Here is a 14789-nt window from a genome sequence, read left to right on the forward strand (position 1 = left end):
GAGCCCAGCAGGTCAAGGCTACGGTGGCTGGGAGCGGCCACTGCACTCCAGTCTGGGCGACAGTGAGACTCCAACTCAAAAAAAAATTTTAAAAAACCAAAATAGGATTGTAAGATTGTGTCCCTTGCAGCTAATGTCTTCAGCACTTTTTGCCCTAATCACTCAAAGGATAAATGAACAGAACCAATGAATACTGTTTTGTTTTATAAGACACACTCAAAGAAAAAAAAAAAAATCAAGAGACATTATGTCTATTTCTTTTTCCTAATTATATTCAGCCTGTTATTCAACAGGATTTATGTGAGATTTAAAGGCAATAAAGAGATAAATGACAAAAACCATATATAGGAAAGGATCAATTCTTAATTTACAGGCTCACCTCTAAAGTTCCAAATTATAAAGTTGTATAGAAGAAAGGAATGAAAAAAATTTAAGAAACTGCATCAGACTTCCAGGCGAAGACAGTTGATTAAAAATCACACGTAAATTTCTTTTCTTCTGGAAGAAATTCAGTCATACTTAAAGGAAAATTTAAAAAATTTTAAAGGCATAAATTCATCAGGAAAGAAAAAGACACCACAGCAACAAAATCTTGGAAGCTGAAAAACAGAAGGATTAGCAATAACAACACAATTCTCAAAGGCTTTGGACTGGTAGCACCTCTGGAATTGTATGGAGGAGAGTGAGGGGGGCTACTAAAAAAAAAAAAGAGGATTAAGATGCCATTAAGAATCCTAGATCCCCACCCTGATTCCATACTGCTGGACAGTTCTTAGCTTCCCAGCCCCCACAAAGAACTGAGGACTGATTCTTTTAGAGAGGATAAAATAGATGGCACTTAGAAGTGAAAGCCAAATATGGCTGAGGGTGGCAAATTAAGTGAATTCATGCATACTGAATGTTAAATCTCCAGCCCTCTTTCCCAACTTAGCTCCCAGAAGGCTGGCAGAAAGGCTTTATATTCTAGACAAGAAACTCAAAGGTAATTTTTGAAAGAATCAAGCCAACCCAGGGAGAAAAATGTAAAAGTATAGAGGAAGATTCTAGCTGCCCTCAATGATGGGCACCTGGAGCCCCTGTCCTGGGCCTGACGGTTTAGAGGGTGTGGTCATCTGAGCTTCTTCTGGCCTCCCCCCAAACTATACATAGAGAAATCAAGAGGGCTAGAGATAGATATGCCCAGCCAGAACACACAAAATTCCCTGGCAAGACCACTCCAATGTTATTCCCAGGGCCTGCTTGAGATACTTCTACTGCTGGTCACATTTCCTGAGGGACAGTAAGCATACCTTTTTAGGTCCAAGGGATAACCATGCAGTAGAGGTAAGATAAAGGAGAAGAGCAGGATGTGAAACAGGGTTCCACAGTTATACTCCTGAGGAAATTCAGAAAAGAACCAAATGGAAATTCTAAAACTGAAAAATACAATATCTGAAATGAAAAATGTACTAGATGGGTTTAACAGAAAGTCGTTGCCTATAGAAGAATAAGCGTACTTGGCACTACTGGAAAACTGTGGGGGGGGTTGGCAGTTGAGGGAAAGTGCTAGGGGAGGGAGGGGCATACTTCATCAACAATGGTGCCTGCATGATCAATGTTTATATACCTAACCTTGAAATGTACCCCATATCTTTATAATTAAAAAAAGACAGATCAATAGAAATTATCCAATCTGAAGAATAGACAGAAAAAAGATTTAAAAAGAGGCACCAGTTATCTGAGGAACAAAAATCAAGTGGTCTAATGCATGTGTAATTAGAGTTTCAGAAGGAGTGAAGAGATATAATGAGGTTAAAAAAAAAAAGAATAATAATAAAGCTTTCTCCAAATTGGGGGAAACCTCCAATTCACAGATGCAAGAAGCTCAGTGAGCCCAAGTCAGATAAATATAAGAAAAACAACTAGATACATAATAGTCAAGTTGCTGGAAATAAAAAATAAAAAAACATGGAAGAGAAGCATACAGATTGGACTGTCTCCAACTTCATTTTCTTTTTCTTTTTTTTGAGTTGGAGTCTCACTCTGTTGCCCAGACTGGAGTGCAGTGGCCACTCCCAGCCACTGCAGCCTCGACCTGCTGGGCTCCGGTGATCCTTCTGCCTCAGCCTTCCAAGTAGCTGGAACTACAGGCGCGCGCTACCACACCCGGCTAATTTTTTGATTTATTGTAGAGAAGGTCTTGCCAAGTTGCCCAGGTGGGTCTTGAACCCGCGGGCTCAGGCAATTCACTCACCTCTGCCTCCCAAAGCACAGGACTACAGGCTGAGCCACCGAGCCCGACTTCCAACTTTACTTTCTACAATAATGTGAATGTTCTACTTCTGCACTGTCAAATCTAGTGGCTATTAGCCACATGTGGCTAGCAGCTATCATATTCAACAGTGTAGCCAGAGACTTAAAAGGTAACAACCTATCATAATATATGCACTTTATTGATTCAAACAGTAAAAATTAAAAAAACTTAAGATACCAAGATAACTAGAAATTTGAACAATGACTAGATATATGTCATTAAGGTGTAAGAATATTTTTTAAGGTGTAAGAATAGTTATTATTATGTTTTTAAAAACAAGACCTGCCGGGCTTGGTGGCTCAGCCTGCAATCCTGCGCCTTGGGAGGCTGAGGTGAGTGGATTGCCTGAGCCTGTGGGTTCGAGACCCGCCTGGGCAACCTGGCGAGACCTCATCTCTACAATAAATCACAAATTAGCTGGGCGTGGTAGCACGTGCCTGTAGTTCCGGCTACTTGGAAGGCTGAGGCGGAAGGATCGCCGGAGCCCAGCAAGTGGAAGCTGCGGTCTGGGGGACAGAGTGAGACTCCAACTCAAAAACAAACAAACAAACAAAAAAACCCAAGACCTGTTTTACAGACAGATACTAAGATATCTATAGATTAAGTGATATGTCTGTAATTTGCTTCAAAATCATATGGAGGTCTGTGGAAGGGGTATAAATCAAATAATATAAACCATGGATTGAAAATTATTGAAGTTAGATGATGGGCACACAGGGACTCATTATACACACTATTCTGTTGACTTTCGTAATGTTAAAAATTTTGGGCCAAGTGCGTTGGCTCCCACTTGTAAAACCAGCACTTTGGAAGGTCAAGATAAGAGCCCAAGAGTTCAAGATCAGCCTAGGCAACACAGCGAGTCTTTGCCTCTAGAAAAAAAGTTAAAAATTTAGCCAGGCATGGTGGCGTATGCCTGAGGCCCCAGCTACTTAGGAGGCTGAGCTGGAAGGATAGTCGAGTCCATGAGGTTGAGGCTATGGTAAGCTGTGATCATGCCACTGCATTCCAGCCAGTGAGGGAGAATGAAACTAAGACAAAAAAAAAAATGTTTCCTTAAAAAAGTTTTTCAGAAAGTAGAGCAAAATGAGAATGAAGTGTAAAATAGGAGACAAGAAAAAAGGACTGGTTTAGGAGAATCAACATCCAAAATGCAAGACTTCTATAAAAGAGAAACAGAGAGAATGAAGGGAAGAGCATCAGCAAATAACTTTTTTAAAAAAATTCCCAGAACTGAAGGATACAAATTTCCAGTTTAAAAGAACCCAGTGAGTACCTAGTACAATGGATGAAAAGAGACTCAAACTCACAGTGAGGCACATCACTGTTAAATTTCAGAACACTGGGGACAAAGTAGGGTTGTACAAGCTTTCATTGAGAAAAAACTGGGCACAGAAAAGGATCAAGAATCAGAATGGCTTCAGATGAGGAGAAAAATGATTTCTAACCTAGAATTTTATACAGACACCATCAAACAAGTATGAAGACATTAAAAAAGCATGTGAGGTTGGGCAAGGTGACTCATGCCTATAATCTTAGTGTTTTGGGAAGCCGAGGCAGGATGACTGCTTGAGACCAGGGTTTTGAGACCAGCCTGAGCAATATAGTGAGACCCTGTATCTACAAAAAAAAAATTAGCTGGGCATGATGGCACGTGACTACCCTGGAGGCTGAGGCAGAAGAACTGCTTGAGCCCAGGAGTTTGGGGTTATAGTGAGCTATAACTGTTCCTTTGCACTACAGCCCATGTAAGAGAAACCCTGTCTCTAAATAACAACAAGCGGGGTGCAGTGGCTCACACTGTAATCCCAGCACTTTGGGAGGCCAGGGCGAGAGAACTGCCTGAACCGAGGAGTTGAGACCAGTCTGGGTCACTTGGTGTATTGTACTTCATCTGTACAATAAATCAAAAAATTAGCCGGGCATGGTGGCAAGTGCCTGTAGTTACAACTACTTGGAAGGCTGAGGCAGAAGAATCACCTGAGCCCAGCAGGTTGAGGCTGCGGTGGCCAAGAGGGTGCTATCACTGCACTCCAGCCTGGGTAATGGAGACTCTGACTTAAAAATAAACAAATAAATAACAACAACAACAGAAACATGTTAAGTCATACTTATTCTCAGAAAGCTACTGGAAGATGTGTTTCATCAAAAAAGCGAGTAAATCAGGAAATGGAAAATATAATAGGAGAGAGATAAAGGGAATGAACTTCCAGAGTTATGATCCCAGGATGACAGATATGTTCCAGGTGTTCAAGACAATCAGTCCAGACTGGAGCAGGTCAAAAGACTCCAATAAATGCTTTAAGAAAGGGAAACTGACAGAATACTTTGAAAGGTCTTATCTCGACAGAATTCTGGATTAATACAGTAAAGAATGCAAGCAAAACGAGGCAAGTTAACTCTATAAAACGTTTTATGAGCCGGGCTCGGTGGCTCAGCCTGTAATCCTGCACCTTGGAAGGCTGAGGTGAGTGAATTCCCTGAGCCCACGGGTTCAAGACCCGCCTGGACAACTTGGCGAGACCTCATCTCCACAATAAATCAAAAATTAGCCGGGTGTGGTAGCGTGCACCTGTAGTTCCAGCTACTTGGAAGGCTGAGGCAGAAGGATCGCCGGAGCCCAGCGGGTCGAGGCTGCGGTGGCCAGGAGTGTGCCACTGCACTCCAGTCTGGGTGACAGAGCGAGACTCCAACTCAAAAAAAAAAAGTTTTACGGGAGGGAAATCACACTTCACTATATCACTCAGCTTTGAAGAATATATACAGTCATAATAATGTCAACATTGTAGTTCCAGCTACTTGGAAGGCTGAGGCGGAAGGATCGCCGGAGCCCAGCTGGTCGAGGCTGCAGTGGCTGGGAGCGGCCATTGCACTCCAGTCTGGGTGACAGAGTGAGACTCCAACTCAAAAAAGAACATTCCAAGTTAGTGCTATCAGGAAAATGGGGATATGGAAATATGCATATAGATGATGGCAGTGAGTTGGGGAGATAAGGAAGGATACCTAAAACGGAAAAATCCTGAAGTCCCAATTTAAGCATGTTACTTAGGTAATTATCAGAAGAATCAATTAAAAGAGGTAAAAGAAACTGTCTCTGGAGGGAGAACTTGGGCACCATGCTGGGGAGAGAAGGCTAAGGACTGGATTTTCATTAAATAACTGTACAATTAGTTGACTCTCAACTGTGTCTTCATAACCCTAATTAAAAAAACTTGAAAGAATGATGCTATGTGAGAAAAGGAAGCCATGCAGCTCTGAGAACGCTACAGCATCTACGCAAGGACCATGTGTATCACACTGGGGATGAACAAATGTTAAAACAAAAAAATTCCATTGTCTCCTTGCAGACAGTGACTTGAAAAAGCAGTCACTTGCCAGGTGTCAAGTTTGAAGATGTACTCTGGGAAAATGTTTCTAAGTAGCTAACATAGGTGAAATGAGAAACAAAGACATCAGAGTTAGAGAAAAGTTATTTAGAGAAATTTATTTAGACATTTATTAAGGTTTTTGTTTTATTTAAATAGCACAAACAGTAGTTGATATCCACCTGGGGAAGGAGGGGAACACCCCATCAATAAGGGTACATGCAATTTTAAATTAAAAAAATATATATATAGGCCAGCTGCGGTAGCTCAAGCCTATAATCCCAGAACTTTGGAAGGCCGAGGTAAAGAATTGCCTGAGCCATGGGTTTGAGACCAGTCTGGGTCTCCACAATAAATCAAAAAATCAGCTGGGCATGGTAGCATGAGCCTGTAGTTCTGGCTACTTGGAACGCTGAGGTGGAAGGATCGTTTAAGCTCAGCAGGCCGAGGCTGCAGTAGCCGGGAGAATGCCATTGCAGTCCAGCCTGGACAACAGACTCCAGCTCAAAAAAAGAAAGGAATATAATATGATATAAATAAATTCGAGAGGTTCCTTATGGGAGCAAGCTTAATTTTTAATTTATATAATATTTATAAGCTGATTCATAAAAGCTGTTTACAACCATCATCAGTACAGTAGAAAAATTCTTCTAGGTTCAAATCTCTACTAGGTATTTAATTCCTGCCTCTAAAAATAATGTACTTTTACATTTTAAGAAGAAATGATGTTTTTGTTTGTTTTTTTTCGAGTTGGAGTCTCACTCTGTCGCCTAGACTGCAGTGCAGTGGCCGCTCCCGGCCACCGCAGCCTCGACCTGCTGGGCTCTGGTGATCCTTCCGCCTCAGCCTTCCAAGTCCCGGAATTACAGGCATGTGCTACCACGCCCGGCTAATTTTTTGATTTATTGTAGAGATGAGGTCTCGCTGCCCAGGCGAGTCTCGAACCCACGGGCTCAGCCAATCCACTCACCTCAGCCTCCCAAAGGCGCGGGATTTACAGGCTGAGCCACAGAGCCCAGCTAAGAAATGTTATTTTTAAATAGTGTTTCAAACAGTCTATAAGCCAGTAAGTAGTTTAATGAGCATTTTGGTGAAAAGTTTTTACAATAAGTGTCACATTACAGTTCTGATAGCCGGGTTTAATTGTTCTACACATTGATATAAATTAGCAAAATAGCTGAAACCTACACGGCATTCAGAATTTCTTTCCTTAGTCCCCAAATATTTTTTCTTTCCTGATTTTATGGTCTGGAGTACTAGGAAAAAATACTAATTTTCCAACATGAGTTCTTGAACCTGAACATTATATGCTTAAATGCTAGATCAACCTTTATGCTTTATCTGGAACTACATGGTTTAACATTGTTGGAACCATGTTTTTATTTCCTTCTTGTTTTATAGAAACAAGTGCAGAATAGAAGCTGAACTCTGAAGTCACTCACCCATCCTAAGCGAGACATTAGTTTCAACTCTCACTACAGACATAAATAGAGCTGCTCATAGGGAAAAAGAGCTTCTCTCTTTTCAAGCTTTTGTATATCTTCTCCATTGGGAAATGCCAATTAATGAGCAAATAGCCATAATTATGACATCCCTGAAAGAAAAGAATTCATGGGGGAAACTTGGAGAAACAGTTGACTATAGATAGAAGCATTCTAAGTTTGCTTCTTATAATGTCAGGCTTGTGAAAATTAAAACTTGCTAGTCCTAATACCATATCAATACTTGTGAGGGAGGGGATTGGACTAAAATTCAGCTTATCTTATGAGAGTTCCTATTTAGGATTTAGTGAAAGAGAAATGCAAATAGAAACCTAATCTGACAATCATTAATTTGTTTACTGTTACTTTTTGTTTTACAAGCAGAAAATTTGCCCTAGTTTCTATGACCCAAATTTCTTTTCTTACTTCTAAAGTACAGCATTCTGACTGTCCTCAAATATTAGGCTTGAGGCTCTTTGGCCAATAGGAGGTTAGATTTCAATGAAAAGGAAACAGATGTAGATTTGGGTTAGTTACTTCAAGATCCTGTGCTGGAAAAGCCCCTTAACACATTACTCTCATCATAGTAACAGCCAATTCCATCTGCATAGCAATTCTTGTTTTATTCTTCTTAGTCTGAGCCAAGTTATATTGTGACTCACTCATCTACACTCTAAATCGTTACTTGTTTTGCTGAAAAAAAAGGCAATCAACTACTGTGGCAACAAGTAGTTAGTGAACTGGCAAACAGACCTGGTGTGTTGGTATTTAAACTACCAAATAACGTTTAGTTTTAACTCCAAGTTATTTCATTCTTGACGTCTCACCATCAGTACTAGTGCCTCACACTAGTATTTCTAGAAGATCAAGCAATGGAATCCGACCTGTCTTGACTGGTAAGTGGGAGGTTGACATTTTTCTTTCATCATCTTAAACATATTTCATAGTCTCATTCAAACTGTTATATCTTAAGTTCTTGATGGGGGTAGGGGGCATACTAATCCTTTTTGCTGTTTTCTGACTATCCTTCACAGTACATCTTTTTTATCTCTTTTCATTAAACTGTGAGTTCGCTTTCTTTTTCTTTTTTTCCAGGAGTCTCACTCTGTCACTCAGGCTGGAAGTGCAGTGGTATGCTCATGGCTACCACAGCCTCAACCTGCTGGGCTTAGGTGATCTTTCCACCTCAGCCTTCCAAGTAGCTGGAACCACAGGCACGCACCATCATGCCAGGCTAATTTTTTCTTATTTACTGTAGAGATGAGGTCTCATCAAGTTGCCCAGGCTCATGCCAGGCTAATTTTTTCTTATTTACTGTAGAGATGAGGTCTCATCAAGTTGCCCAGGCTGATCTCAGGTAATCCTCTCACCTCTGCCTCCCAAAGTGCTAGGATTATAGACGTGAGCCACTGCACCCAGACTGTGAGCTCATTTTCAGTAGAGATTTCCTTTTTAGTTGGGGATTCTGATGGTCCTAAATGTTAGAACTGCAGCTAAAGGGTTGCTTTGCACTTGTTTCACCAGTCCTAGACCAATTTTACATTAATTTATTGATTTGGAGACTGCTACACCCACATAACTAGTATAAAAATGAACTATATAACTCATGTATGGCAAAGATTGGGCCCTGAATTTCTCTCAAGAGATCATCCAGAACCCTACTCAGAGAGAAATACTTCTTGTTACTTTTCAGGAATAGCAAAAACATTTCTCCAGTTCCCCTTTCATTGAGGGAGTTGCCCTTCCAGGGTCTCTGGTTTATGCAGGGATCAGTTATCATTCCCCATCTTAGGCTGGCCCGAGGCTGCCTCCCCTATCCTATGAACATTAAAAGCTTTAGGGCTTACATCTGTACTATCAAACCCTCAGGGTTGCTTTAGCTTATGAGCTTCCTACTCTGCCTTCAAGTGGGGTCAGGCAACCCTAGAAGGTTTATATTTTGAAGAAAAGTTCAAGACAGGTGAAAACCAAATGAAACTTTTAAGCTGGTAACCAAGCAGTCTAAAAAAATTAACCATTTTCAAGAACAAGAGGCTTTTATAGACCAGATAAAGTTGTTCTCAGTTCCTTTAAGTTGCTGTTGTACTTATCACAGATATGTGATAACAGGGGGTATTTAAGTCTTTAAATGCCCTACCTACCTGTAGTCCAGTGTTCAAAGATAACCTTCACATAGATCTCTAAAATTCATTCATAAATAAATTAAATTCAAATTTTGCTATAAAAGTGTTAAGGAAAAAATTCTGTAAATAAGAAAATGTTCCTTTTTTTTTTGTTTTGAGTTGGAGTCTCACTCTGTCACCCAGACTGGAGTGCAGTGGCTTCTCCCTGCCACCACAGCCTCGACCTGCTGGGCTCCGGCGATCCTTCTGCCTCAGCCTTCCAAGTAGCCGGAATTACAGGCATGTGCTACCACTCCTGGCTGATTTTTTGATTTATTGTAGAGATGAGGTCTCACTGCCCAGGCGGGTCTCGAACCCGCAGGCTCAGGCAATCCACTCACCTCAGCCTCCCAAAGGCGTGGGATTAGAGACTGAGCCACCGAGCCCGGCTAAGAAAATGTTTCTTAATGTTTGTTGAGTAATAGAATGAGTATCTTTCTATGTCAATGCATGACTTTTGTCTTTCTTAAAACAAAACAAAACTCTTCTCCACAAAGATTTATTTCAAACCCTATTCCATGACTGATTCTATCATAAGGAAGAAAGAGGGGTTGTTATACAAATAAAAATGGGTAAGATATCAACTTGTACCACTCAAGTGAAGTAAAACTCTGACCTGCAGGTTATTCAGAGGTTCCATCTTCATGACTGGGCCCAAAGTGTTGAGAGGCAAGGAGACATCAATGCTCTGGTTTGGCATCAGTGGTGTATGTATGGCCAGAGGAGTGCTGGGGATGACGCCAAAGCTAGGAGAGGATAAAGAAATCACAGAGATTAATTGAGAGGCAGGAATTAGCCACATCTTTGGGTGGGAAAGACTTTTAACTCATTTGAAGAAAACAAATTTTTACTACAATTACATGGAATGAATAGCAGGAACCAAGTGTTCAATTCCAACTTGCTATAACATTGGTTATATCAAAACCTCTGTTTTCCATTAAATGGATTAAAGGAAGGAGAAAACATAAGTACAGAATTGTTTTGCTAGTGCTATGATCCTGAAAGTTTCTTCTCTTTATCATGTCAATAGAGGAATAGATTTGACAAATATAATTTTTCATAAATCTTTCCTTAGATAAGCCGAGAGAAAAAAGTTTTTAAAATTTCTACTCTGTAAAGAAAAGTACGGGGCCGGGTTCCGTGGCTCAGCCTGTAATCCCAGTGCTTTGGGAGACCTAGGTGAGTGGATTGTGAGCCCGTGGGTTTGAGACCTGCCTGGGCAACTTGGCGAGACCTCATCTCTACAATAAATAAAAAATTAGCCAGGCGTGGTAGCGCACACCTGTAGTTCCAGCTACTTGGAAGGCTGAGGCGGAAGGATCGCCAGAGCCCAGCAGGTTGAAGCTGCAGTGGCCAGGAGCAGCCACTGCAGTCCAGTCTGGGTGACAGAGTGAGACTCCAACTCAAAAAACAAACAAACAAACAAACAAACAAAAAAACCCCAGAAAAGTATGGGGCCTGGTGCAGTGGCTCATGCCTGTAATCCCAAGACTTTGGGAGGCTGAGGTGGGAGGACTGCTTGAGACCAGGAGTTTGAGACTAGCTTCAGTAAAAAAGTAAGACCTTATCTCTACAATAAAATAAAGAATTAGCTGGGCATGGCGGTACACACCTGTAGCCCCAAATACTTGGGAGACTGAGGTGGAAGGGTCACCTGAGCCCAGAGAGGTGGAGGCTATGGTGAGCCCTGATCTTGCCACTGAACTCCAGCCTGGGCAACAGAGTGAGAACCCAACTCAAGAAAAGTACAATAAATTAATATTATTTCATAGGCTGGATAACTTGCCTGATCAGTTCAGCAGATTATTTACTGGTGACTCTCATTTTCTTTTTTAAATCTTTCAATTTATTTTTTGAGTTGTAGTCTTACTCTGTTGCCCAGGCTGGAGTGTAGTGGCAAGATAAGCGGTGACCTGCTGGGCTCCGGTGTCTTCCAAGTAGCTGGAACTACAGGCGTGTGCTACCGTGCCCAGCTAATTTTTTATTTACTGTAGAGATGAGATCTTGCCAATTTGCCCGGGCTGGTCTTGAACCCGTGGACTCAGGCAATCCACTCACCTCAGCCTCCCAAAGTGCTGGAATTACAGGCTGAGCCACCAAGCCCGGCCTCTTCTTTTTTTTTTTGTTAATCACTTACATAGGGCACAATTAATCACAAGGAAAGAGCTAGTCTAAATAAAGCAGAATTAACTGGTTTATACATTCCAAATGACTAGGATAAGTTGTAGACCCAAATATGGCCACTTTATAAGCCTAAAGTAGGCAGTGAATATCCACCAGTTTTACTTCTCAAAGAAAGCCTGTTTAATAAAAGTACAAAAGGGAGAAACAGCTTAATGGGAGAGAGAAAAAAAATAATACAAGAAAGATAAAGAGATGGGAAACACAGACTGAGTTTGGAGTAACATTTCTTTTTTTTTTTTTTTTAGTTGGAGTCTCACTCTGTTGCCCAGACTGGAGTGCAGTGGCCACTCCCGGCCACCGCAGCCTCGCCTGCTGGGCTCCGGCGATCCTTCCGCCTCAGCCTTCCGAGTAGCCGGAATTACAGGCATGTGCTACCACGCCCGGCTGATTTTTTGATTTATTGTAGAGATGAGGTCTCACTGCCCGGGCGGGTCTCGAACCCGCGAGCTTAGGCAATCCACTCACCTCAGCCTCCCAAAGGCGCGGGATTACAGGCTGAGCCACGAGCCCGGCTAGGAGCAACATTTCTTTAAAAATGCAGGAGGGCAGACAGTCTGAGAAATATAAGAATGGAAACTTTGAAAACAGAGCAGAAAGGGGAAAATAGGCCTAGAAGTATAACAAACAAAATGGGCCTGGTGGCTCACACCTGTAATCCCAGCACTTTGGTAGGCCAAGGTGGAAGGATCACTGAGTCCAGGAGTTCAAGACCAGCCCGGACAATATATTGAGATCTCATTTCTACAGAAATTAAAAAAATAAAAAGAGCTGGAAGTGGTGATGCTTGACTCAGGAGAATGAGTCAGCAGGATTGCTCAAGTCCAGGAGTTTGAGGCTGTGGTGAGCTCTTGATTGTGCCATTGTACTCCAGCCTGAGCAACAAAGTGATACTCTAATGTTTAAAAAAAAAAAGATGGAAATTTATATTATATTTAGTCTCAGGAAAGAAGATGGGACTATGATACTTATAAAATAATTAAAGAGTATCTCTTTCAAGAGTCAGAATGGCTAAATAAATATTTTCCGTTTCTTAGACAAACTAAACCTTAAAGCAGGGGCCCCCAACCCCCAAGCCACAGTAATGGTCCATGGCCTGTTAGGAACTGGGCCTGTTAGAAAGCAGGCGAGCGAGCAAGCGAAGCTTCATCTATATTTATGGCTGCTCCTCATCGCTGGCATTACCACCTGAGCCCTGCCTCCTGTCAGATCAGCACTGAAAAGCCTGCTTTCATTTCTAACATCCTGTCTTTGTGAAGCAGGGTCTTCTGAAGTGACAATAATGAAAACAAATTATGGAGTAGATTAGACATGAGCAACATACTTCAGGTGTCACTGTCTCCCATCACCCACAGATGGGAGCATTTAGTTGCAGGAAAACAAGCTCAGAGCTCCCACTGATTCTGCATTACGGTGAGTTGCATAATTATTTCGTTACATATTACAATGTAATAATAGAAATAAAGAGCACAATAAATAAAATGTTCTTGAATTATCTCAAAATCACTCCAACCAGCCTCCACTACCCCCACCACCCCCAACAGAAAAATTATCTTCCACTGAACGGGTCTCTGATGCCAAAAGGTTGGGAACCGCTGCCTTAGAGTATCAAAATATACTAATGAAATGATCCTGATAATTCACATTACTCATTTAGGGGTAACGTTTATAGGTCAAAACACCATTTTCCTCTTTTGATCTTATTCTCATAGTTAGCAAAACTCTGTCACAAGTCAATACAGGGATAAAAACATGGCAGCAGTATAGTTCCAAATCTTCCAAGTGCTCATCTCAGAAACAATAGAGAGGAAACAAAGAAGGGGGGGAAAATCCCTACAAACCTACAATTTCACGTTCTGCAAAACCTTAAATCAGAGAAAACCCACAGAACTGATGAGAGAAGCTGTGATGGTATAATAGGGAGGCATAGGGAGTTCAGAGGAAAGTAGCAGTAGTAGGTCTAAGAGACTGACAGTAAATATCAATTCTCAGAAAAGAACCCCATTCCAAGTGTAAACTGTTGTGGGTAGGACTAAGAGCAAACAGAAGCAACACACGGGTAAGGGTTAAAAAAAAAAAGGAAGCCCCCAAGGGGTACCTAGAGGTGAGAGAGCTCAAAAAGTCTACTTTTTTGAGAGACAGGGTCATGCTCTGTCACCCATAGCTGTTCAATTATAGCTCACTGCAGCCTCAAATTCCTGGGACCAGGAAGGGAATCTGAAGAGCCTAGGACTGGAATAAAATGTTCTGTAAAATCACGTTAGATTCTGAGAGGCTAAGGAGTTGTGACTACACCACAGCAAATAAGGAAGAGTTCTTGAGAGTAAAACCTAAAAACCACCCTGCCTATCTTCCTTTTCCATCAAAATCTCCTGCTAATAGCTAGTCTTGCAAATTCCAACTCATTCAAATACGAGTATCAAAATGGTACAAACACAGCAACTATTCAAAAGCACTATTATAAAAAAGTAGGGAGACAGTTGTGTAACTTAATGACAAAACATACTTAGGAATAATTTTCCACTAAAACAAATGAAATTAGGAAACATTTGTACATGAAGTTAAGAAAGAAAGAAAAAAAACACACAAGTAAAGAAAGCACCCAGGGAAGACGTACTAGAAAATGTGAGGTGAGGGTGATACAACAGGACAAAATGAAGGGAAGCAAATTAAATTCAGAAAGAAATAATAAGAAAAATAAATCATGTAAGAAATGAAGACTAAACTATACAATGAACATAGGTGCAAAAATACTCAAAAAAATTTTTAGTCAATGAAATCCAGTAATACATAAGAAAGATAATATCCTGACCAAGTGGAATGTATCTCAGGAATGAAAAGTTGGTTTAACATTTCAAAAATCTATTGACTAAAAAAAACTCAATACTCATCTCAAAAAATGCAAAAGACACATCTGACAAAATGTAATATGCACTCAAAACAAAACTCAGCAAACCAACAGAACTCATCCTTCATGAAAAACCTACAGCTAGCTGGGCGTGGTAGCTCAGCACTTTGGGAGGCCAAGGCAAGAGGACTGATTGAGCCCGGGGGTTCAAGGCCAGCCTGGGCAACTTGATGAGACCTCGTCTCTACAATAAATCACAAAAACTAGCCGGGCATGGTGGTGTGTGTCTGTAGTTTCAGCTACTTGGAAGGATGACGTGGAAGGATTGCCTAAGCCCACCAGGTCGAGGCTGCAGTGGTTGTGAGTGTGCCACTATACTCCAGCCTCGGCAACAAAGAGTGAGACTCCAACAACAACAACAAAAAAATTTAAGAAGAACCTACAGCTAATATCACACTT

At 41.3% G+C, this 14789-nt stretch overlaps 1 protein-coding gene across 1 annotated transcript in view; it reads right to left on the minus strand.

Annotated features, from left to right (window-relative positions):
• AP2B1 (adaptor related protein complex 2 beta 1 subunit) overlaps positions 1–14789 on the minus strand; it is a 148116-nt gene that overhangs the window by 36285 nt on the left and 97042 nt on the right. Inside the window, exon 19 of the mRNA XM_021707121.1 lies at positions 9912–10047. Coding sequence (XP_021562796.1) covers positions 9912–10047 — 136 coding nt within the window. The remainder of the gene's footprint in view (positions 1–9911; positions 10048–14789) is intronic.

This window comes from Carlito syrichta, unplaced genomic scaffold, assembly GCF_000164805.1.
Source record: "Carlito syrichta isolate Samal-C Ts95f unplaced genomic scaffold, Tarsius_syrichta-2.0.1 Scaffold316387, whole genome shotgun sequence".
NCBI lineage: Eukaryota > Metazoa > Chordata > Mammalia > Primates > Tarsiidae > Carlito > Carlito syrichta.